The 25,599-nt window shown below is 43.7% G+C and overlaps 1 protein-coding gene across 6 annotated transcripts in view; it reads right to left on the bottom strand.

The window, feature by feature from the left end:
• The window catches only part of BICRAL (BICRA like chromatin remodeling complex associated protein), a 111,448-nt gene that overhangs the window by 5,750 nt on the left and 80,099 nt on the right, over positions 1-25,599 (bottom strand). For 5 of the 6 annotated variants that reach the window (XM_086706877.1, XM_086706875.1, XM_086706876.1 and 2 more), the window contains 6 exons: positions 10,436-10,541; positions 9,467-9,567; positions 7,659-7,720; positions 6,458-6,603; positions 5,050-5,144; positions 2,676-2,778 (listed from right to left, as the gene is read on the bottom strand). In XM_086706877.1, the coding sequence (XP_086563003.1) occupies positions 2,676-2,778; positions 5,050-5,144; positions 6,458-6,603; positions 7,659-7,720; positions 9,467-9,567; positions 10,436-10,541 (613 nt within the window). The remainder of the gene's footprint in view (positions 1-2,675; positions 2,779-5,049; positions 5,145-6,457; positions 6,604-7,658; positions 7,721-9,466; positions 9,568-10,435; positions 10,542-25,599) is intronic. The other variant, XM_086706881.1, reaches the window with a different exon arrangement.

Here is a 25,599-nt window from a genome sequence, read left to right as displayed (position 1 = left end):
TAACAAAATCATATTTAGCATATGACATATGGTTATAACTATACATAAATGATGCATGCAAATAGGAACCGGAGCTGGAAGGAAACTTGGAGAAATAAAAACTTTTCTTCTATAGGATGGTGCAAGTATGGGTAAAATTTATATTCCATGAACTGTGATAATGATATTTGATTTAAAACATTTCAGGAGCGCCTGGGTGGCTCAGTCGGTTGGGCGTCCGACTTCGGTTCAGGTCACCATCTCACAGTTCATGGGTTCGGGCCCTGCGTCGGGCTCTGTGCTGACAGCTCAGAGCCTGGAGCCTGCTTCGGATTCTGTGTCTCCCTCTCTCTCTGCCCCTCTCCTGCTTGCATTCTGTCTCTCTGTCTCCCCAAAATAAAAAAAAAAACATTAAATAAAAAAAAAACATTTTAGAGCCCAGGGGCACCTGAGTGGCTCAGTCTGTTAAGTGTCCAACTTCAGCTCAGGTTGTGATCTCACAGTTCATGAGTTCGAGACCCACATGGGGCTCTGTGCTGACAGCTCAGAGCCTGGGGCCTACTCTGGAATCTGTGTCTCCCTCTCTCTCTGCCCCCCTTCCCCTTGCACTCTCTCTCAAAAATAAACATTAAAAAAATTAAAAAAAATTTTTTTAGAGGCCAGAGAAAAGTAAGGAGATTCTTATTTATTTGGAGGATTCTTTTTTTTGTTTGTTTTCCTAAGATTTTATTCTTAAGTAATTTCCACACCCAACATGGGGCTTGAACTCACAACACTGAGATCAAGAGTCACGCTCCACTGACTGAGCCAGCCAGGCGCCCTGGGAGGATTCATTTTTATTTCGTTAAGAAAATTTTTTTTAAATGTTTATTTTTGAGAGAGAGAGTGAGAGAGCGCAAGCACATGCGAGCTGAGGTGGGGCAGGGACAGAGAGGGACAGAAGATCCAAAGCGGGCTCCATGTTGACAGCAGAGAGCCCCATGTGGGGTTCCAACTCATGCACAGTGAGATCATGACCTGAGCTGAAGTCAGATGCTTAACCAACCAAGCCACCCAGGTGCCCCGGGAGGATTCATTTTTAAAAGGCAGATTGTGGGTCAAATCTAATGGCATTCTGTAGGGACCAAGGGCAGGCCACCCCAATAACACAATGGCATACTGATTATTTTGGATTAAAACTACTTAAAAAAACAGCTTGTACAAGGATACTCTGACCCTCCTTGGCTCCCTGAGAGCAGGAAATAAATCCCCCATGTGAAAGGTGCCCTCCCTGTACCAAGAGGCAGAGAGATATCCTCATCACCAGAAACATGGAATTCAGGGCCAAGAAGGATGTATGAACAACCCTTGTTACTTTTCACTAATTTACTACTCCAGTCCAAATTCTGTTTCGAATTCCTTACTAAGTGAAGTCTCAGAGTTAAGTCTCTTTATCGTATCAATTCCTCAGAGATTTATTGTCTCTTTGTCTAAAAAGTAGAAAAACTGCTTGCCTTGGTTACTCTTTGAGTCTCAACTTCATTATTGGACCTTTGTACACATGTAATAAAACTTTTTTGGGGGCGCCTGGGTGGCTCAGTCAGTTGAGCCTCTGACTTTGGCTCAGGTCATGATCTCACAGTTGGAGCCCCGTGTTGGGCTCTGTACTGACAGCCAGGAGCCTGGAGCCTGCTTCGGATGATATGTCTCCTTCTCTCTCTGCCCCTCCCCACTTTGTGCTCTGTTTCTCAAAAATAAATGTTAAAAAGAAATAATAAAACTTTTGTTTCCTCCTATTAATAGGTCTTATGTAAATTTAATTCTTAGCCCAGCTAGAAAAACTTTGGACAGAGGGAAATTTCTTCCTCCCCTTCAACGAAATTAGTGGGAAACTGACAGAGTGAGAGAAAGGTACTTAAATGGAGCATCTCAATTTACAAGCTTGTGGGCAGGGACCCTACAATGCCTTGCAAATAGTAAGACAACTCAGTAATTTGCTGAGGCTTAAATGCTTTGGGGAAGGCTTCTGACTTAATTTTGTTCTCAAAAACTAGAAAAAGAATGAGAATTTTACATTTATAATGGGGGAAAATAATCACGTAACAAATGTCAAATTCCAGGTTGGATTTTCTAGGCTATAGGCCTTCTTAGAGTATGCCTACACTGCTCTCATTCTGTTTTTTTTTTCTCCCCAGAATTCATTTTATTTATTGTATTGTATTATATAATATTTTATTTTATTTTTTTTTATTTATATATGAAATTTATTGTCAAATTGGTTTCCATACAACACCCAGTGCTCATCCCAAAAGGTGCCCTCCTCAATACCCATCACCCACCCTCTCCTCCCACCCACCCATATAATATTTTAAAGTTTAAAAATTTTTTAAAGTTTAAATTAATTTATTTTGAGAGAGAGGGAGGGTGAGCAGGGGAGGGGCAGAGAGAGAGGGAGGGAGGGAGAGAGAGAATCCCAAGCAGGCTCCACACTGTAAACCTGATGTGGGGCTTGAACTCAGGAACCATGAGATGATGACCGGAGGTGAAATCAAGAGTTGGGTGCTTAACCACTGAGCCACCCAGGCATCCCCTCCAGAATTCATTTTGTACTTTCAGGTTTTGTAACCAGAGGTGGTTCAGACAGACTCCCCAAAGGCCCATGGCCCGGACCCCATAAGTCCGTCCCTCTCCTCTACTTTCCCTCTGACGTTTCTTACCAGGGTCTACAAGTGCCAGACGCTTGTCTCGGGACAGAGAAGCTCTTTCCTCCTGGTTGAACATTCTATCGATCATCACCATCTCAGCAGAGGGATTGATCCGCTAAAAACGAGAGAGTCCGGTCATTTCAGATGCCTTTTAACAAGTGCAAACATCCCACTGTGTCTTTGAAACAAACGAAGCAACCAGACATGAGGATTTGGTGTTTAGGTTCTAGTCATGTGCCATTTAGTCACATTTTTTTTAAAGAAATCTTTTTCTTTAAATGTTTATTTATTTATTTTGAGAGAGAGAGAGAGTGCACGCACATGCGAGCTCAGGGGGAGGGGGTGGGGAGGGCAGAGAGAGATGAGAGAGAGAATGCCAAGCAGGGCTCCGTGCTAACAGCACGGGGCTAGATCCCATGAATTATGAGGTCATGATCTGAGCCAAAATCAAGAGTCAGACACTTAACTGCCTGAGCCACCCAGGTGCACCTCTGTTTAGTCACATTTATCCTTATCATGTAGGAATGCATTTTTTTAAATTGTATTTTGGGGGAAAAGATGATTTACACATTGATACAAAATTCAAAAGGTACTAAAGAGGATGTGAAAAATAAGCCTGCCTTCTTGGCTTTCCCTGCCTTTCCCTGGGAGCACCTGCACCTACCAGTGTTACTAGACTCTTCTAGACTGATTTTATGCACACACATGCATTGACATTCTTCTTTATTTCTGCACACAAATGGTAGCAACTACACACATTGTTCTGTATCTTTCTTATTTCCTTCTCTGCTTACTAATATGTTAAAAGTCTTTTCATTGCATGACCTTTTTTTTAATAGAAGATAATTTGACCAAATAGGTGGGCCTTTCCTCAAAAATGGTACTCTTTTTTGACATCTCAGCATTTTGTTTCTGAAATGGTCGTTAAAATGAGAACAACTATTTCAGGCTTTGGAGGCACAAATTTAAGTAAATATAAGTAAGTAAATATATATATATATATCTTAAAAAAATTTTTTTAACGTTTATTCATTTTTGAGAGAGAGACAGAGTGCAAGCAAGGGTGGGGCAGAGAGAGAGGGAGACAGAATCCGAAACAGGCTTCAGGCTCCAATCTGTCAGTACAGAGCCTGGCGCAGGGCTCGAACCCACGAACTGTGAGGTCATAATCTGAGCCAAAGTTGGACACTTAACCCCCCAGGCGCCCCAATGTGTGTGTGTGTGTGTGTGTGTGTGTGTGTGTGTGTGTGTGTGTGTATACATACACACACACACACATATATATGTGTGTGTATGTATACACACACATATATGTACATATATACATATATATGTATATATATGTACATATATGTGTGTGTGTGTGTGTATATATATATAGTTAAGTAAACATAAACACACATGTATTTACACTGTACTGTCTATGTGCATAATGTAGTTCAACTAAGTTCCCAAGGGACATTTTCAAAGTTGATTTTAAATTTAAGACTGCTTGTAAGAGGCCAATTTATAGGTTAAGGCTGATACGATTTTAGAATTGTTTCTAAAATCTCAGAAGAGGTTTGGTCTTTCTACCATTTCCTGAGGTATCTTACATTTTTCTCTAATTAACGGATGCTTTAAAACTAATTTTAGTGTCTATTTAGGGAGATGAAAAGACTCTGGAATTAGACAATGGTGATTGTTGCACAACCCTACAAATATACTGAAAACCGTCAAGTTGTACATTTATATTTATTTTTGTCCACATTTATGTTTTTTAGTAGGCTTCATGTCCAGCATGGAGCCCAGCATGAGGCTTGAACTCAAGACTGTCAGGTCAAGACCTGAACTGAGATCAAGTGTCGGACGCTAAACTGACTGAGCCACCCAGGCGCCCCCAAGGTGTACGTTTTTAAATCGTGCAGGGATTTTATGGCATGTTCATGATCACTCCGTTAAAAACAAGATAAAACCAATTTTAACATCTGTTGTCACCTCGTCTTTTCAGATGTCACTCTGAACAACCTTCGCCACATCTCTGGGCTGGTGAGAGGTGGCTGGCAGCATCAGAGTGTGGATGGCGGCTGGGGGGTGCCCAGCCAGACCAGATGGTCCCGGTCTACCTTCTAGCTCTGTTAGTTACTCTGCAAGCTCACTGGCTGTGGAATGTTAGGCAAATGACTTAGCCAAAGCACTGGTTTCCTCGTCTGGGGCCAGGAAAGCCACAGCACTCACTAGGTGTGATCGCGCGTGGAAAGCGCACCAGATGCCAAGTGCTGTAGTATCTGTGCTGGGAAACTATGCTGGGAAAATGTAATTCCCTGAGGTTTTTTTCTCTCTGAATTAGTAGCTGTGACCTGTAGAGTTTTAAAAAAACAACTATGCGTGGTAGCAGCATTTTTACCATGGCATCTTCTAGAAGCAGGCATCTGTATTTGTTAAGCATCGCTTGGGTCCTTTTTAGGAGCTGAGTGGCAACTGTTTCAAATTCGTTGTCGACTTAAAAAAAAAAAAAAAGGAGAGAAAGAGAGAAAATGGTAAGACGGTGCAAATCACCACTAGGGCTTTTCTTTCTTAGGCCCGAAATGCATTACTCTTCCATTGCTCAAACCTGTCTTGTCTGTGACAGTTTTCTCTTCCTAGATTAGCTTTCCTTGTTTAAACAAGCTTCTGCGCTGCTTTTCTCACGGTCCATTGTTATGTGATCAAGCAAGTCATTTCAATACTAGCTTATGTTAACTTAAATCAGGAAGCCAAAAGCATAACGCTTTTAACATCACCTATAAAGGAAAACCATGTAACACAGACGTGCAATAAATATCAATGAACAGAGAATGATCTGCTGGTCTAGGTGGCCGTACCCCCTCTCCCTTCAATGGTATGAAAGATGAAAACAGTTGAAACAACACAGTCCTGCTGTCTGGGGTGGGCCGACTGGTTTTTATGTGAGGACACAAACTAGTTCATGATATCCTGCAGGTCATGGTGCAGTGGCTCTGGCCTTTGCCTGCCGGTCTCCAAAGGTTTCACATTTTCTAATCACTCCGAGTCTTCACATCCCTGTATAATGCGGGATCTGGACCCTATTCCCGGGAACTCCCAGGGAAGCTCCCAGGGGACTGACAGGGACACCACTGTACTCAGATCAGAGACCCCAGCCAGGGAAGCAAGACCAGTGGCAGCCGAGGGAGGGATTCAAGCAGTGGAAGGGAACTACCAGAGTCCAGGCTTGGGGACGGTGGTGGGAAGGGTGGCGGGGAGGGCGGGTCCAACTCCGTTGTGCATCTATCTGTGAGAGGCATCGTAATGGCGGGGTTCCAGGTTGGTAATGGGGCTCCCAGCCTTAATCTTTTTTGCCAGTTTCTTGACATACAGCAATGCCCTAGACTCACTTTGGAACCTTGAAGAATGCTTGTGAGGGCTAAAGTATCTCTCTAATTCATAAAACTGGTAGTAGCAGCTAAGGGTATGCAATCTGCCTCAATACAAGAAATCACTGGCTAGAGTACCTGCTTCCGAGGCATCCCGCCTGCAGCCAGTAGTCCAGACAATGCTTTGGACTCCCTGCCCCCAAATCTGTCAATAAAATACTCTGACATCTGTATATCCCTTCACAGAATATTGAGAAGAGTAAGTCACATAACCCTAAACATGGACCGGGAGATTGAGTAAACTGGGAACAAGTTAGGTCTGTGATTAAAAACACTAACGTGCCTACTGTATGGGAGCTACATGGCTCTCGCTCTTCTGTGGGGCATCCATAGGATGGTGTCTGGTGTCACAGTGGCACTCTGGGGTTACAGCCTGTTTACCTTTCTTCAAGTCTTCCTCGGTGGGCATGGAGCCCTGGCACACGTGGTAGGAGAGTAGCCTCTGCACTGCATCACTTAGTGATCGGAACTGACTTTTATCAGGTGTCACAGCGTGGGCTTGGTCCCTTTGTAACTGCTGGAGAATGCTTTAAAAGAGAAATTGCCCATGTCAGTGGAGATCCATGGTAGGAAACCTAATTGCGATTTGCATGCAAAGAAATTAAGACCTACAGGAATGTTATTATTCACAGTATGGCAGCTCTGTTTTTTTACTTCATAGGCGTTTACCAAACCATGCTTCTCCCAGAGACCCTTCAGCCAATCGAAGGGTATGTGGCATGCTGGAAAGACCAAGAACTATTCTTCTTAAGAACAAAAGAGCCGGGGCGCCTGGGTGGCGCAGTCGGTTAGGCGTCCGACTTCAGCCAGGTCACGATCTCGCGGTCCGTGAGTTCGAGCCCCGCGTCAGGCTCTGGGCTGATGGCTCAGAGCCTGGAGCCTGTTTCCGATTCTGTGTCTCCCTCTCTCTCTGCCCCTCCCCCGTTCATGCTCTGTCTCTCTCTGTCCCAAAAATAAATAAACGTTGAAAAAAAAAAAATTAAAAAAAAAAAAAAAAAAAAAAAAAGAACAAAAGAGCCAACAGTAGACTCAAACTATATATGATACGTAGCTGACCCTTCAGCAACATGGGAGGCTGGGAGCACTGACTCCCCGCAGAGTCAGAAACCCACAGAGAACTTGACTTTCCTCAAACTTTACTAATGGCCTCCTGTGGACTGGAAGCCTTACTGATTACACAGTCCACTAATATATAGTTTTTATATTATATGCATTATACAGAGAAAAGAAAACGTTATTAAGAAAATCGTAAGGAACAGAAAATACATCGATAGAAAATACATTTTCTGTATTTATCAGAAAAAAATCTGCGTATAAGCGGACCTGCACAGTTCAAATCCGTGATGTTCAAGGGTCACTGCATTTATAGGTCCTAATAGAAATAAACTATAGGAAATTATTTTCAAAGTACATTAAAAAATATTATATACATTACATATATATATACATACACACACACACACACACACACACACACACACACACACACATATACATTATAACCTGACTTCTGTTGTATATTTATTGAAGGTTAGGAACCTAGAGAAATGATCAAAATGAGTCATTTCCAAGGGTCACTTACAAAGCTCCTTTAGTTAGTTGTTTTGTAGCAGGCCGCTTTTGTCCTCCTGAATGACTATCCACCTAAAGACAAAACATACCTCTTATTACTCCCTTTTGTAGAAACAATAAGCAGAATGTAGTTACACATAGTTATGTTACAGATATTTTCAATTCCCTATCCAGAGCATATTCTTTTTTAAGTTTTTTAAGTTTATTCATTTATTTTGAGAGAAAGAGAGAGAGTGCACAAGCATGAGAGATGGAGAGAGAATCCCAAGCAGGCTGTGCACTGTCAGCACAGAGCCAATGTGGGGCTCGAACTCACAGACCGTGAGATCATGACCTGAGCTGAAATCAAGAGCTGGATGCTTAACCAACTGAGCCACCCAAACACCCCTTTGTTTCGATTTTAACTAAAAACCTTTGTTTTAATTTTTTATTTTACAGAGAAAGAGTGTGTGAGTTGGGGAGAGGGGCAGAGGGAGAGACAGAGTCTTAAGCAGACTCCATGTTCAGTGCAGAGCCCGATGTGGGACTCAGTCCCAACACCCTAGGATCATGACCTGAGCTGAAATCAAGAGTCTAATGCTCAACTGCCTGAGCCACCAGGTGCCCCTCAAGAGCATATTCTAAGAATGGGGACTGTACCCTGCTAAAAAAATAAAACAAGCCAGTCCACAGACCCATGTAGCAAAGTCACACCGTGTCAAGATTATGGAAAGTTGTACTATCAGTTCCCTGGAAGGGACTGTATTTAAAGCCTGAATCTCCAACTCTATAAATGCATCGTTAGATTTTTGAAGTATATTTGTGGGTACCAACTCCATGAACATCTGAAAATCCATTAGCTGTTACAGTCAAGGTGTGTGATTTAGTAGGTAATTTCTCTCTTTTTTTCCTTTAAGTAAACTACACCCCAACATGGGCTCAAACTTATGACCCTAGATCAAGAGTCGTATGCTCTACTGACTGAGCCAGCCAGGTGCCCATAGTAGGGCATTTCTTATGTCAATGTTAAGGGAACAAACATGACTTATGTCAGAATCTGAGAATTGAACCAGATCCTTCACGGAGTATTCCAGGCGGGCCCAGACTATAACAAGTTTCATTAAACTATGAATTGGGGTTTGATTGAGAAGAAACTAAGGGCTCAGCAAGCTGAAAACAAAAATATTTTTCCTTCCTTTTTAGATCAGTGGTTGGGTTAAAAGACCACAGAAACGGACTATTTCACATATTCCTGGTTGCTACAGCAGAAAAATAAAAAACTCTTGGTATAACTAAGAGGAACAGATCTACTTCAGTTATGATAATGAGTGATACCACTGAATAGTAAACTACATGTTTTTAGTGCCTACTATGTATTGGCTACTAGTATATTATTATGGTTATCATTATTGTTTTAATGTTTATTTTTGAGAGGAGAACGCGAGCGGGGAAGGGGCAGAGAGAGGGGGACAGAGGATCCGAGGGTCCCCATTGACAGCAGTGAGCCCAGTGCGGGACTTGAACTCACAAACCGTGAGATCACGACCTGAGCCAAAGTCGGATGCTCAACCGACTGAGCCGCCCAGGAGCCACAGCTTCTAGTCTATTATTAATTCATGAGGAAATGACAGTGCTGTAATGTGAGAAATAGAATAGACACATAAATCCCATAAACATTAACAGAACACAGCCTGGCCTGTCGGGAAGGTCTTCAGTGAACAAGCACACTTTTGTGTGTAGATGATACCAGGTGGGAACCACCAAGCTGGAGATGACACAACTACATTTCCTCACAATTATGCTCAACCTTAGGAAGAAGCTATGCAAATTGTCCTCTACCTGCACAGCTGGCTGGCCAGGAGATGATCCAACTACCTTTTCCTGCTGTGGCTGTGCGGTTCCTAAGGACACCGGTATAACTTTGCTTCCAGAATCCTGCCCTATTAGAATGAACACATAAGACAACAGAAACAGTCAATCGGGCCCCTTATATCACCCCTAGAGGCCAATGGATGTGGGTTACTGAATGTTCTGAGAAGGATTTCTTTATCACGAATGCTTGCTCTGAGGAAGGACGGTGGGAAGTACATTTATCTACAGAAGCCCTAGCGGCAGATGTCATGATTAGTAAAGCCTACGTGGTAATAAATAGAAAGTAGATACATAAATCAATGGGAATAAATAAAAGCTGCCAGTGCTACAGTTTTGAATAATCGAAGGTCTGAGGAACAGGCCTCGAGCCACTCACTACGGCAGTATTACTGGACAGCCAGCCAGGATTACAACACCCCAAAATGCTCACGAACGATGTAAGGGATGGGAGGCCCAAGCAGGAGGCTGATTACAAGTGTTCCTGCTTTTGTCTTTTTCAGTATTTACTGAGCAGTGCAGGTATTCAAAGCTTTAGAAGGAACGGAAGACATAGCCCACAATATTTTTAGTCTTGGCGGGGGGGGGGGGGATTCCAAATATATATAAATAAAGAGACATGAGGATAGTTACAGAGTCCCTTGTGCCATAGGACACTGGATTTTGTTGTTTCTAAGCGGCACATTTCCCCCCAAATTAAGTGCGTCATAATTTAATTAGAAGTGCGTTTTGTTTTTCTTTCTTAGTAGTGTATAAAATGAAAGTGGGGATTGCAACATGGTTTATCATTCGGGGGGAAAGGAGGCAGAAGGAACGGTCAGGGTGGGGAGGAGGCTGAATGGGAAGGGCTACATGCAGGGTGAGGATGGGAAGAGAGTGTCCTCTGGATTTGGGGAGACAGGGGACGGCTGAGGGGAGATTACTGTGAAGGCTCCTGACCTGGCAGTGCGGTGTTCAGGAGGCCAGGGATCTGTGCTTGCCTCAGGCCATCTGTGGTCTTGGAAGCGGATATGGGGGAAGTCTGATTCAAACCTTTTTTCTGAGCCTGCGAAAAATATTGCCAAGAGGAAAAGTTAATTTCGTGACTAAAGGCTGTAGCAGATTCCTCAAAACACCAATTAGGCCAGTTAATGCCTACCCGGCATCACCGTCAGGTTAGATTACAAAACAAAAGCAGAGTTTTCTGTCACTCTCCCACCACGCTGGGAGGACCGCAAGCAGCGCCCTTTAAAACGCTACAGGCGAGCCGAATTTTCTCAGTGCCATTCACGGGGATGCTGAGTTGATGCCAGACTGCTTTCTTGCCCCGGGACTGTGGTGCCCAGACACAAAGGCAGAGCCAGAAGCTCACTTTCTATCCGCGGCAATTTTCTAGCCTGCAGGGACTATGATCCCAACTACCAGAACCTATGGGGGCGGGGTGCTGCACGGACTCTGAGCACCTGGTCAGGGCCCAAGCGCCAGCCCCAAACCTACTGCGAGCACGCACTGCTGTGTAGATGATCTAGAGTACGTGCCACCCCTGCCACCACCGGTATGGCTCCCGTTCGCATCATGTCAACATCAGGTGTAACTGGGAAATGTAAATTCAACTGAATATTAGCCTGAGGAAAATATTATTCGGAAAATTAATCTGATGTTTTAAATGGGTGAGTGCTTCTTTTCTATAAATGAGGACATGAACTGGATGAAGTTTAGGGACTGACAAATTCCTTTTAGCTCTAAAAAGATCTGTTATCTCTATGATCCATTTAAAGGAAGATGATAAAGGGCTTTTAAATTACTCTCAATTTTTAACCTTCTGTGTCATTACTGCTTCATAGTGCAGTAAGTTTTCAGAGTTTTTTCTTCAGTTTTATACTTTCTATTCTATCAGTGGATTGAGAATTTAGTGCAGTCATCCCCACGGGGGACTTAAACTATGACCTTGGCCTGATTAAAATGTTCCCACCAACCATTCATGTGTGGGCACTCACACAGTCTTTAGCAATGCCTGACCATTGGCCAAGTAAGTTCATGCTGATATTTCTATTCTAAGCGATCAATTATCTATTTGGTCCTCTCTTCTAATATAAAAATGGAGAGGGATTTCTTTTTAGAGCTATACATCCTTTTTGTGTCCTTAATGTTTATTTATTTATTTTTGGGAGACAGAGAGAGAGAGAGAGGGAGGGAGGGAGGGAAGGAGGGGCAGAGAGAGAGGGAGAGAGAGAGAGAGAGAGACAGAGAGAGAGAGAATCCCAAGCAGGCTCTGCACTGTCAGCACAGAGCCCGACGCAGGGCTTGAACTCACGAACACTGAGATCATGACCTGAGCTGAAGTCAGATGCTTAACTGACTGAGCCACCCAGGTGCCCTGAGAGGGATGTGACATCACCCCAGAAGGAAGAGGTCACTACAAAGTTGGAAACGGTCACCTTGCTCATCCTTCCGTTAGCAGGGAAGGTCAGACCTACACCATTCTACGCAGACAGCTAATACATTTTTAGTAACAAAACCCAGAGGGGAAATTTTCCAGTGTTCACAGCATTTCACCTAGAACATAACTCTGCTCTCCTAGTGTTGGTAGCTGTCCACACGGAGGACACTGGGGTTGCGGGGAGGTCTGGGGAAAACGGTGAGCACCCTCTCAGATATTTCCAGGGGATGAACACTAAGGGCCACCTTGAATAAAAAACAAACAGATAAAAGTTGGGAAAATGTGGCTTCACAGGGCAAAGCTATATACTACGTGGAACTCTGAACTAACCAGACCACCAAGAATAGATGGATCAGAGTGAATATGTTCCTGTGACCGCAGTCCTTACGGTAGTGCTATTAATACACAGTTTTGGAATTTTTCCCAATGTGCCTAGTTCGCACGAAACAGAAGAATGTCAGTCATCCTTACTGCTTTAGAGTATACAACTTTTTTTTTTTTTTAATAAAAATGGCATTACCCAGCCTGATCTTCCACCTTACTTATCAGACATGACCTAAAATGATTCACAGTTACTAAACAGATGAACAAAACAAAATTCCTACAGCAGCACCTGGGCGGCTCAGTGGGTTAAACATCTGACTCCCGACTTCCGCTCAGGTCCTGATCTCATGGTTCCTGAGATCGAGCCCTGCGTCGGGCTCTGCACTGGCAGCTTGGAGCCTGCTTGGGATTCTCTCTTTCTGCCCCTCCTCTGCTCATGTGCTTTCTCTCAAAATAAATAAATACACATTAAAAAATAAACAAACAACCCCCCTGCATACATAAGCAATAAAACTATACAGCAAAGCAAGAAAGAGATCACCAGGAAAGTCAGGAGAAGGGCTGTGGTTCAGAAGGCATATAGAGGGGGCTGGTTTCTGGGGCTACTTGGCAATATTCTATTTCTTGAGTGGTTACGTGGATGGGAATTTGCTTTTGAATTCTTTGTTAACTGTTCGATCATGTCTTCCACATTTTTTTCTAAATGTGTGCTCTTTCACAACACAGAAGAGTGAAAGGGAAAAAAAACCCAGAACAACCTCATGTCCAAGCCTGAAAACGTAAGTACTGTTGTGTCTAAAAACAAGGAAACTGGGGCGCCTGGGTGGCTCAGTCGGTTAAGCGTCTGACTTCGGCTCAGGTCATGATCTCGCGGTCCGTGAGTTCGAGCCCCACGTTGGGCTCTGTGCTGACAGCTCAGAGCCTGGAGCCTGTTTCAGATTCTGTGTCTCCCTCTCTCTGACCCTCCCCCGTTCATGCTCTGTCTCTCTCTGTCTCAAAAATAAATAAACGTTAAAAAAAAATAAAAAAATAAAAAACAAAAACAAGGAAACTGTCTGAAGGGGACCCTCTCGTTTGAGCACATGTTGGAGTGTTTTGTAGTCCCCTTGCCCACCTGTGTGGGTGCCAAGTATTGGCATCAATGCGTTTTCATCTTACCCCTGCCTGTGTCCTCAAGTACGCCTTCCCTCGGGAGGAGGACGGTCACTCCAGTTGTCCCACTGTGGGGTAATTGCACAGGTTGGGCTGGGGCGGGTAGGGCCAGGGTGGCGTTAGAGTCAGAATGCATGTAGGGAGGCTGGCCTGGACCCTGCAGTGGCATAACCTCAGTCCAGCTGGTCTGTATGTTCGGAAAGCTCCGTGCCTTAGGGACCACTCTGTCTCCAGAAGTTCGCCACTTGCTCCCAGTCTACATATTTTCAGGGCCGGACTTTGGTCTGTCTGGGTCACTGCTGTATTCCCGGCACCAGAATGGGGCCGGCACTACAGTGAGCGCACAGCAAACAGTTATTCAGTAAACTGTGTGAATGAATTCCACTGCAGTGTATGTCACGGGGGTCCATCCCTCCTCCCAGCCCACCCCCCAACCCCTCAGGATCCATCACCTCTCTCCTGTTCCCCAAAACTTCAGGTTGCCCACAACTGACCATCTTTTCCAGAAGTGAAATTTACCACCTGTCCTGTTTCCTGAACTCTTAGAGAAGCCTTGCTCTTTAAATACATTTTCTTGACAAACAGACTGTTTAAGGATACTTTGTTGAGAACTTGGCTCTAAGAAATCTGCTAACATCAGTATACATTTTAATGCTTTAGATCCTATGGATTATCTTTGATATCATGTAAACATACAGAAGAACCCCAACAAATCAAAATATTTGATATGTCAACCTCCCCTTCTGGGGTGTACTTTGAAAGAAACCAATTACAACCTAGCAAGACAATATTCACCTAACAACAGGCATTTACTGAATGAGGGAGACCACTGGGGGGCTCTGTCCAGCCACACTCCCCTCTGGGAATTGTCCTATTGCCACAGAAACGGGTTGGAGCCAGGAAGGTTGGAGAAGACACAAAGGTGTGTTACCTGCCAGAGGCATTGAGGGTTAAACTTTAGGAAAGGAAGGAGCACTTTTTCTCCCATCTAAAAGTGCCAAGCTTGGGGCCCCTGGGTGGCTTAGTTGGTTGAGCGCCCAACTCTTTTGATTTGGGCTCAGGTCATGATTCCAGGGTTGCGGGATTGAGCCCCATGTCGATCCCATGCTCAGCATGGAGCCTGCTTAAGATTCTTTCTCTCTCCCTCTGCCCCTCCCCTGCTCTTTCTGTAATAAAAATTTTAAAAATAAAATAAAAGTGCCAATCCTGCCAATGGAGCAGTTTATCCACCCAGAGGGGTACCTTTTTCTATTTTGGCTCAGAGGGGCACTTTTTCTTAATTTGAACAAAGGTCCTGTTATACAGCAGTAGAGGCTCTGTATGGTCACTTCGTGTCACCCTGCTCCTCTGGCTATGGCTTACTTAATGATCCACGGTGGGTCATTAAGCTTCTCCTGGGAATTTTGAGTGGTGGTGGGGAATGGATACCCAAAGGCAGTGGCTCTCAAATGCAGGTTTATAGACTAGCTGCATCAAGATCACCTGGGGAGCTTCTGAAATACCAAGTTTCTGGGTTCTAGCCACAAGATTCAGAAATCCAATGTGGGCTTAAGAATTTAAAATTCTTCTCTGTCTCAAAAATAAATAAACGTTAAAAAAAAAAAGGGGGCGCCTGGGTGGCTCAGTCGGTTAAGCGTTTGACTTCGGCTCAGGTCACGATCTCACAGTTCGTGAGTTCGAGCCCCACGTCGGGCTCTGTGCTGACAGCTCAGAGCCTGGAGCCTGTTTCAGATTCTGTGTCTCCCTCTCTGTCCCTCCCCCGTTCATGCTCTGTCTCTCTCTGTCTCAAAAATAAATAAACGTTAAAAAAAAAAAAAAGAATTTAAAATTCTTTTATTTATTTATTTATTTATTTATTTAATGTTTATTCATTTTTGAGAGAGAGAGACACAGAGGATGAGTGGGGAGGGGCAGAGAGAGAGAGGGAGACACAGAAGCCGAAGCAGGCTCCAGGCTCCGAGCTGTCAGCACAGGGCCCGACGCGGGGCTTGAACTCACAAACTGTGAGATCATGACCTGAGCCAAAGCCGGAGGCTCAAGTGACTGGGCCACCCAGGCACCCCAGGAATTTAAAATTCCAAAAAGCTCTCCACTTGATTCTTATGCACTGCTAAGTTTTGGAAACCACTGCATTTGCATAGGAAGCCGGCCTGAGGTGGCCATTTTGGTGGAGAAGAGTGAGAGAGAACAATGAAGGACAGATAAAAGGCCACGCTATCTTGAACAGGCTGAGGGAACAGCAGAAAGCCTGATTTCTGACCTTATAAGGAGCTGCACTGGACTTCCTGAACGTTCTCCTTTTTTGCTAAATGTGTTAGGGCGAGTTTGTTTGTTTTTTAGAAAAATTTTTAATGTTTTTAATAAGAGAGAGAGAGAGAGAGACAGTGCTTGAGCGGGGGAGGGGTAGAGAGAGGTGGGGAGACACAGAATCCGAAGCAGGCTCCAAGCTGTCAGCACAGAGCCCGACGCGGGGCTCGAACCCACAAACCGTGAGATCATGACCTGAGCTGAAGTCGGACGCTCAGCCGACTGAGCCACCCAGGCATACGGTGAGTTTCTGAGAGTTGCAGCCCAAAGTACCTCGACGAAGGCACCTGGGTGTCGACTGTGTCCAGGGCACCATGGTCAACCACAGAGAAGGCGGCCGAAGGACACCAACACGGTCTCTGACTTCTGGGAAGTTCACCATCCAGAACTAACCCAGGCCTACCCCAACACGGCTCATCAGCATACTGTAATTATGGCCTCTATCCTCACCTGGGCCCTCTCGCCTGTGTGGTCCTTTCTTTCTCCCAGCCAGCACCTTTGCTCATTTTCCACTGAACGCTGCTTCGCTGTCTTCAAACCCGTAAGCCAGGTGCAAATGCGTTCAACTCTACCACCACAGCCACACCCTTCCCTGCAGCCCCACTCGACCTTTCCTTGCTTCTGTTGTTAAAATGGCACAGGCATCCCTCCTCTTTTCTACAAAGAATCCCACCAGTGCCCTGGAATTCATGTCCATCTCCTTCCCATCCAGCTTTGAGAAAAAAAGCTCAAGCCTTCCCCGTATCCTAAAAAACGAATTCCCTCGGCCCTACATCCTGTAGCTATCAGTTACCTTCATTTTTCTGAATGTTGTGTGTGCTCATGACCACACCTTCCAGTCTCTCCCTGGTCTACTTCAATCTTTCTGGCTTCCACACCTGGCACTCCATGGAAACAGGTCTTACCAAGGTCAGCAGCTGCCTCCTCATTGCTAAAGCTGTCAGAAACATCCCAATCCTTACCTCCACTGGCTTCTCAAGTGATGCTTCACTCTGTGGACCTCTGTCCTCCTGCCTGTAACATTCTCTTTTCTTAGCGTCCAGAATGCTGGACCCTATTGGTTCCTCCTCTCTGGAACCTTCTGAGTCTCATCTGTGGACTCTTCTTTCTCCTAATCTCCTAAATAGCAAGGTGCCATGGGGTTCTCTTCTGGCCACTTTTTCTTTATTCACACACTCACCCTGATCCATTTCATCCATTTCTACCACTTCAGTTACAATGGATATGGTGGTCAGTCTCATTTTCGTCCACATTTTGGTCCTGTGCTTTGGTAGCTGTATATCATACACTTTGGTTGTCTTACAGGTTTTCAGGCTTGGCAAACATAACCTACACTGAACTCATAATTTCCCTTCAAACCACAACTCCTTCTCATGCTCTCTATCTCAGTGAACCTGGTGTCACTGTCCAGAGTGTCATTCTTATCTCTCTGCTATAGCCAGTCAATCAGAAGGTCTAACCTAATTGTCTTCAAACCACTCCATTCCCACAATCTCTAGCGCCACCAGGCTAGTGTAGGTCTTCAGTCTTTCACGCTTAGATTATGACACCAGCTCCTTAAAGTGCCAGATCAAGGTCCTGTATGATTTGGTCCTTGCTCACCTTTCCTGCCTAAATCTGCTGTATCTCATCTGAACTTGCTTTGCTGTCTCCTCAGTATCACGGTCTCTTCTCTCCCTAGGCTTTTGCACTGCTGTTTCCACTGCTGGAACATTCTTCACTCAGGCCCTGGCTACCTGGGTAACTCTTCCTTCCCTTAGTAGGTCTCCGTCAGAAGTCACTATCTCAAGGAAACCTTCCCCAACCATTCCATCTGGGTTAGAGGTGTCTTTCTTGAGCCTGGAGCTCTGGATTACTTACTTTTTAAAAAAATTTTTAATTTTTTTTTTTTTTTTTTTTTTTAATGAAAGAGAGAGACAGAGCATAAGCAGGGGAGGAGCAGAGAGAGAGGGAGACACAGAATCCAAAGCAGGCTCCAGGCTCTGAGCTGTCAGCACAGAGCCAGCGTGGGGCTCGAACTCATGAACCGTGAGATCATGGCCTGAACTGAAGTTGGACACTCAACCAACTGAGCCACCCAGGCAGTCTGGTAGACTGGTAATCTGGTATATTACTTCTACCGGAGTGTCTAAAACAGTGCTCTGTGGCTGTCAGCTTATCTGTCTGCCTCCTGCTCTGCAACTGACTGGTGTAGCCCTGGGAGGTTCTAAAATACTGTTGAAGGCAGGAATGAAGGAAGGAAGGGAGGAAGGAAGGAAGGAAACATTTAACACAGTAAGTGATTATGCACCTGTTGAGCAGTATGAACGAAAAGTGCAGAGAAGAGATCTGGGGACACTGGAAAAAGGCTTCACTCTTTTAGGGGCTTTGGGTGGGGGCCTGAAGGACAGGATGCATTTCTACCTGTTAGGAAAGCGTGTGTAATGAATGCCCATGTCAGTAAAGACATGGGGCTCACAATGAGTCTGGCCAGTCAGGGAGGTGTGGAGGAGGGGTCAGCCTCACTAAAATGGAGGGTTTTCGACTAGAGAAGCTTAACTAATGGCCAGGGGTTGTATTTTCTCCCGTGGCGATGGGGAGTCTCAGGTCACCAAGCAAACGTTTTAGGAAGATTACTGTGGTGGAAATCTGCCTTTAGGAAGAGGCAGAAGGCAAATCAATCACCCAGATAATTGCTACATTTGTCCACGTATTAGGGTCAGATTGGGCCTTGGAAATCATCTAAACTCAGTGGTTCTCCACCCTGGTTGCTCTTTAGAATCACTTGCGGAGCTTTTGAAAAATGCTGATGCTTAGAGTCCTTTCTCCAGACCGTTTAAACCAGAATTTATGGAGGAGAGGCCCGGGCATCCATATTTTTAAAAAGCTCCCCAGGTGATTTGATTGCATAGCTAGGGTTCCTCATTTTAGAGAAGAGAAAATTAGGGCTCAGAGAGTTTAAGATGCAAACTTAGTTCACAAAACCCATCCCTGGCAGAGAAGGACCTACAAGCAAGCTCTGACTGCTTGCCAACTCTTGTTTTCCCCATTACATTGAAGTCCCTCTTAAAGTCTAGTTCAGGGCAAGGATGCAGAAAAGGAGAGAAACAGAAAAGAGTACAGTATAGCCAGCTAGCAGGCACAGTCTGCTTCGCTAAGCAATTTGGCCATGCTCTGAACCTCTATCTCCTAGACTGTGAAGTGGAAACAGTATCTACTTGTAGCCCCAAGGTAAGGATTAGCAGTAATATGGATAGCCCCTGGCATGTACCAGTTGTCAACAATATGATCGTTATTTTTGTTACTATTGGAAAGAATAGATGTGAGACTTTCAAAGACCGATCTGTAGGATTTAGTCATTAAAAGTATAGAAGGAGAGGAAAAAACACCTAGATTTTGAAGTCTGGGTGTCTGAAAATCCAGTGGTTCCACAGTAAGGTTGTCAGGCTGAGCTGGAGGGAAAGGAAAGCAGGGAGGGGCAGGGAGGGATGGGGGGGGGGGGCGCTGGGTGGTCACTATGGCAACCAACACCTGCAAGCATGGTGGGTGCTGCCCTGGAAGAATTTACAAGCTACTAAATCTGCTAGCGATCTGCAGAGATTTGGACTTAAATTAACATGTTTTCTTGTGTTTGGCAAGGTTAAACTGTTGTAAACTGCCTCCTTTAATCACTGACTTTTGAATATTAATCTGTTTACAAGAAAGGTTAAATCCTGTAAATTATTCTCTGCATTCAGGGATTTCAGTTGACAGGACTCTTTGGAGAAATGGCTGATTCTAGGTCTGAGGTAATAGGTTTAGGTAATAGGAAGACATGCCCACAGCATCTTGGGCCACGAAATTCTCAAAGTAGATGTGGCCGTGTCAAAAGTATAGAAGCGTCTTTAGCAGGCCTCCACTGACCACATTTGGGACATTTTAGGCATCAAAAAGAAAAATAATGAAAGCAACAGAATGCAACATTAACTACAAAAAGAATGCATGATCTTTTAGAGACAGGCACTAAACTATCACAGATGAACTTCTATGTCTGGATTAGCCTCACAATGATGTTGGGCAGGGGGTGGGGGAATTTAGCTGGGGATGGATGAACAAGCACAGCCATGAGTTGGTAAGCACTGAAGCTAATTGTGCACAGGGGCTCACTGCACTATTTTGTTTACTTTTGTTCATGTTTAAAATCCCCCATAATAAAATGTTTAAAAATGAAAGCAACTCCCCCCGCCCCAGACAAACTGAGTTCATAGTGTTATTCAGAAAAAGAGAGAGAGAGAGAGAGAAGGAAAGAAAAAGCTCTTCTTTCTGGAAAAGTCCCAGCCAATAATTATAGATAGGAGAATACCATTAGAAAATCCCCATTTTGCAACCACCAATGTAATTAATATTCCGGTGAGGCTCAGAGTCTCAAATCACTGGATGAGAGACTGGGAAAGAGGATAGTCACAAGGTCCCAAAGCACCATCCTGGAGATCATTTCTGCTTTACAAAGGGAAAAAATGTACCTTTGACTACCTGGAGGAGAAAAAACCTAGCAGAAGCCACCTTAGCCAAGTAAGTGATCACACCAATAATAGGACAGCTCAACATTCTGTGTCTTGCCGAAACTGTTTAGCCTGACTCTGATCGTGAAGTCACAATCAGAGACCGCCACACTGAGGCCACTCTACAAGACAAATGATCTGGGTTGCTGTGGACTAGAGATGTGACAACAGATGATGTCAGTGCTCTCTGGATTCTGGAATGAAACACTGTTGTAAAGGAAATTATTGGGTCAACTGGAAAAAATCTGATACAACTGCAGTGTATTAATGTTAACTTTTTTGGTTGTGATATTGTGGCTGCGTTGAAGGCGGCCCTTTGTTCTTATTAAATAGCTGGTGAAGTATTCAGGGGTAAGGGGTCATGACATTTGAAACTTATTTCAAGATGGTTCAGAGACAAAAGTGTGTGTGTGTGTGTGTGTGTGTGTGTGTGTGTGTATGTGGGTGGTTGTGGGTGTGTGAGTGTGTATGTAGAGACAGAGAAACACAAGACACACACAGGTGAAGCAAATATTACAAAATATAAACAACAGATGAATCTAGGTGAATGGGTTCACTGTACTCTTCCAAGTTTTCTGTGGGTTTGGGAAGTTTTCACAATACAAAAGGTGGGGTGGGGACTTAAGTTCACCGTACAAGAAACTGGTTACATTGGTTGCCTGCAGGGAACTGGATGGCTGGGGGACAGAAGGAGGGAAATTTTCACTACAGTAGATACCTTTCTGTACTTTTTGGATTTTAAACCAAATACATGTATTTTCTATGCCAAAACCAAATAAAATTTATATTTAGAAACTTACTCCTCTGTAGAGTTAACTCTTACAGGATCAAAACTTGCTGAATTAAATTTCCCTAAATAGACAAACATGGAAGGTCCCTGGGAATGGTGTTGTTATTGTTGTTGCTGTTTTTAATATTTATTTATTTAAGTAATTTCTACACCCAACGTGGGGCTCGAACTGACGACCCTGAGATCGAGAGTTGCATGCTCTTCTGACTGAGTCAGCCAGGCGCCCCGGTGTTTTTGTTTATTACAACATTCTATAAAGTAATTTATACAGAAATTTTACATGGAAATTGTAAAGTAAAAAAGAGAGTCACTGTTAAGTGTTCCTGGATGTTCTGGGGGTTTAAAATTGAGATAACACCTCAACATTACTTTTCTAACTATGCGGTCTCCAAGGCTGTGTCCTCCTTACTCCAATACGCCTGATGCAAATGACCTAGTTCCCAATACTTTTTGGCATTAAAGGTCACAAAAAATTACTCTGGAGCTGCCAGTGGAGGCTTCTTGTTACCTCTGGATAACTGAAACTTTTGGGACTCAGACAAACTTTTTTTTTTTCCTTATCAAGGCATTATTTGTTACACAGGGGTTAAAGAGAGATCATGCCGTAGCTGATTATATATCATTAATAACAGCAAACATAAAACAGATCAACACATACTGATATGAAAACAATCCTCAAGTTATGGAATTAAGTAAAAACACCCATGGCGTGTTGCAGAGTTAAGCAGACGTCTGCAGTTATTTGTGCCCGTCCGTATGCATAGAGGCTCTCTCAGGGAGAATACAGAGAAAGAACCTAGACGCGGTGGCAGGCTTTCGGAGAGAAACTTGGGAACTGGCAGGAAGACTTACTTTTCACTCTCAACTCTCTTGGAACTGTTTTTAAGTTTTTACCAGTTGCACATTTTACTTATTTTTTTTTTAAACATTTATTCATTTTTTAGAGAGAGAGAGAGACAGAGCGTGAGTGGGGGAGAGGCAGAGAGAGAGGGAGACACAGAATCTGAGGCAGGCTCCAGGCTCTGAGCTGTCAGCATAGAGTCCGATGTGGGGCTCAAACTCATGAACTGTGTGTGAGATCATGACCTGAGCCGAAGTCGGGTGCTTAACCAACTGAGCCACCCAGATGCCCTGCACATTTTACTTATTTTTAAAAATGCATAAATGTTTTGATAAATGCTGTCCAGATATCATGTCTCCTGTGTGGGGCAAGTTTTTAAAACTAGAAGAAAGTGAGAATAATCTATAAATCTACTATCCAGAGAACTGCTGTTAATGTTATATTCTGGGTGTTTTATCAGCAAGTGTTTTCTGTTTTCTAATTCAACATATTGTCTCTCCCCATCATTTTTCTAAGAGTGAAAACAAATTATTTATTCAATCTTATACATTTATTTAAAAAAAATTTTTTTAAGTAAGCTCTACACCCAATGTGGGGCTTTAACTAATGACCCTGAGATCAAGTTTCGTACGCTCTACTGACTGAGCTAGCCAGTTGCCCCTCTTTATTATACATTTAAATGCACGTTTTAAATATTTCAAATTTAAATGTACACTTAAAAGATTATTTTGTAAGTCTTTCCCCAAATCTTTAAGTTGTTTTTTGAAAATATTTTATTTTATTTTTTTAAAGATTTTCTTTTTTGGGGGGCGCCTGGGTGGCTCAGTCGGTTAAGCATTCGACTTTGGCTCCAGTCAAGATCTGATGGTCCATGGGTTCAAGCTCCGCATCGGGCTCTGGGCTGACAGCTCAGAGCCTGGAGCCTGTTTCAAAATCTGTGTGCCTCCTCCTTTCTGTTCCTCCCCCACTCAAGCTCTGTCTCTCTCTCTCTCTCTCTCATAAATAAATAAACATTAAAAAAATTTTCTTAAGGGGCGCCTGGGTGGCGCAGTCGGTTAAGCGTCCGACTTCAGCCAGGTCACGATCTCGCGGTCCGTGAGTTCGAGCCCCGCGTCGGGCTCTGGGCTGATGGCTCAGAGCCTGGAGCCTGTTTCCGATTCTGTGTCTCCCTCTCTCTCTGCCCCTCCCCCGTTCATGCTCTGTCTCTCTGTCCCAAAAATAAATAAACATTGAAAAAAAAAATTAAAAAAAAAAAATTTTCTTAAAAAGATTTTTTCTTTTTTTTAAAGTAATCTCTACACCCAATGTGGGGCTCAAATCTACAACCCTGAGATCAAGAGTCACAAACTCCACCAACTAAGCCAGGCAGGTTCCCCTCGGAAACATTTTAAATAGCTGCATAGTTTTCATCACAGCCGATCATTCTTCTATTATTAGACATTTTTTATTTTATTTTTATTTATTTTTGAGAGAGAGACAACACGAGCAGGGGAGGGGCAGAGGTGGGGGGATAGAGGATCCAAAGCTGACTCTATGCTGACTGCAGGAAGCTCGATATGGGGCTCGAACTCACGAACCCTGAGATCATGACCTGAGCCGAAGTCGGACACTTAACTGACTGAGCCACCCAGGTGCCCCTAGACATTTGGGTTTTTAGAAAACTTTTTAGCAACCAAAGTATAGAAGAGTATCTACAGCATGCTATACTTGAATAAGAAGGGAAGGGTGGCGGGCACCTGGGTGGCTCAGTTGGTTGAGTGTCTGACTTTGGCTCAGGTCATGATCTCCCAGTTGGTGAGTTTGAGCCCCACATCGGGCTTGCTGCTGTCAGTGTAGAGCCTGCTTTGGATCCTCTGTCTCCCTCTCTCTGCCCCTCCCTTGCTTGCACTCTCTCTCTCAAAAATAAATAAAAACATCTAAAAAAAGGAAGGGAAATTAGACATAACACATTACATGTATCAGCTCATTTGTGTAAAAATAAATGTAGGATAAATAGCTAGAAACGAATGAGATCAGTGAATACAGAGGGGGCCGAGAACTGGCAGGAGAGGATGGAGGGGTGGGAGAAGGGTGGAGTGAGGTGCTCAAGGTATACTTTCTGCAGAGCCCTGACTTTTGGGGCCATGCTAATGGGTCACACTTTCAAAAGAAATGAAATAGATATAATCAATAAGGGTGGTGGGGAAAGACTCCTACAATTAATAAGCAGGACTATATTTCAAATGAATAGCATAACTACACCAAGGGAGGAGGGAAAAGCACTAACCCAAGTAATTTTAGAATACAGTATTTTGACCATATGCCTTTAGGCTAAAGACAGAACTGTAGACTGATGCTGAAGTCTCATTAGTAGGTTTGTTTTTTCATGGTGGTATGGGGTAGCAATTCTGAAACCATTTTCTGTGTACTCTAGGATTGAGCAAATAGATATACCTATATCTATATATCTGTATCTATATACCTATATCGATATATCTGTATCTATATATCTATATCGATCTATCTATATATCTATACCTACATATCTATATCTATATCTATATATCTGTATAGATATATCTATACCTATATATACCTACATATCTATATAGATATATTGTGGAGTTGCCTTTCTCACTGTTAGAAAAGAGGAAACATGGGAGATGTTTGGAAATGGAAAAGAAAGAGAATTGAATAATGAACCCAGTGGTCCTGGATTAGAATAGGAAGTATCAATAGGAGCTCATTGCTTTTTTAAAATTTTTTTTTTTTCTCAACGTTTTTATTTATTTATTTTTGGGACAGAGAGAGACAGAGCATGAACGGGGGAGGGGCAGAGAGAGAGGGAGACACAGAATCGGAAACAGGCTCCAGGCTCCGAGCCACCAGCCCAGAGCCTGACGCGGGGCTCGAACTCACGGACCGCGAGATCGTGACCTGGCTGAAGTCGGACGCTTAACCGACTGCGCCACCCAGGCGCCCCAGGAGCTCATTGCTTTTAATACAGATTGATATATAAATAGCTACAGATGTTGGGGGTGTGTAAATATATATAAGTCCCAGGTCAGTAGCAATGAACGTGTAGTGCTCAGGTCATAGTTTCTAAATACTGCTCTCCACTAGAAGGAATGAGCCTCCTTAAGTAAATGATTGGTTCCAGGGCAGAGTCAGGAAAATAAAAGATAAACACGGAACATCTTGTTTTGCCAGAAATTAAAGAAAGTGCTCAAGGCACAATGGAAATGTGTCAGAAGGACCAGCAGCCAATTTGGAGGGGTGCCCAGTGGCCATCAAAGTAACTTGAGCATCAAGATAAGTGACTACAACAATATATAACCCCCTGAGTAAAATAAGAACCTCTGAGTCCATACTGATATAAACAAACATGTAAGTAAAAGAAGAAAAGGAAATGCTTTCTTAGAGAAGAATGCCAACAATTAATGTAGAACATATGATGGAATCAGAAAATCTCTATTTGGTGGCCATCACAGCAATAGCAGATTCCATAATAATGGATTTGGTCAGGAATTATCAATGGAAACTTAACATATGTGCAAGTTTGATGAGTGACTGGATACTGACATGGTGTCAAAGTATCTCCTAGAAGAAACTTATTAAGAAGCATCGGACACCATCTTAAGCAAGCGTTCAAAGTTTACACCACCGGGAATGGGACAAATCCACATGATGATGATGTATCATTTCTGCGGCAGTCCTATCAAAAATGTATGACCTGGATCTAATCATGAGGAAACGGCAGAGAAATGTGAA

Source organism: Puma concolor, chromosome B2 (assembly GCF_028749965.1).
Source record: "Puma concolor isolate L17-30 chromosome B2, mPumCon1.1.hap2, whole genome shotgun sequence".
In the NCBI taxonomy this organism is placed as follows: Eukaryota; Metazoa; Chordata; class Mammalia; order Carnivora; family Felidae; genus Puma; species Puma concolor.
Note: the sequence above shows the minus strand (reverse complement) of the source record. Positions and strands in the feature narration are given on the sequence as shown.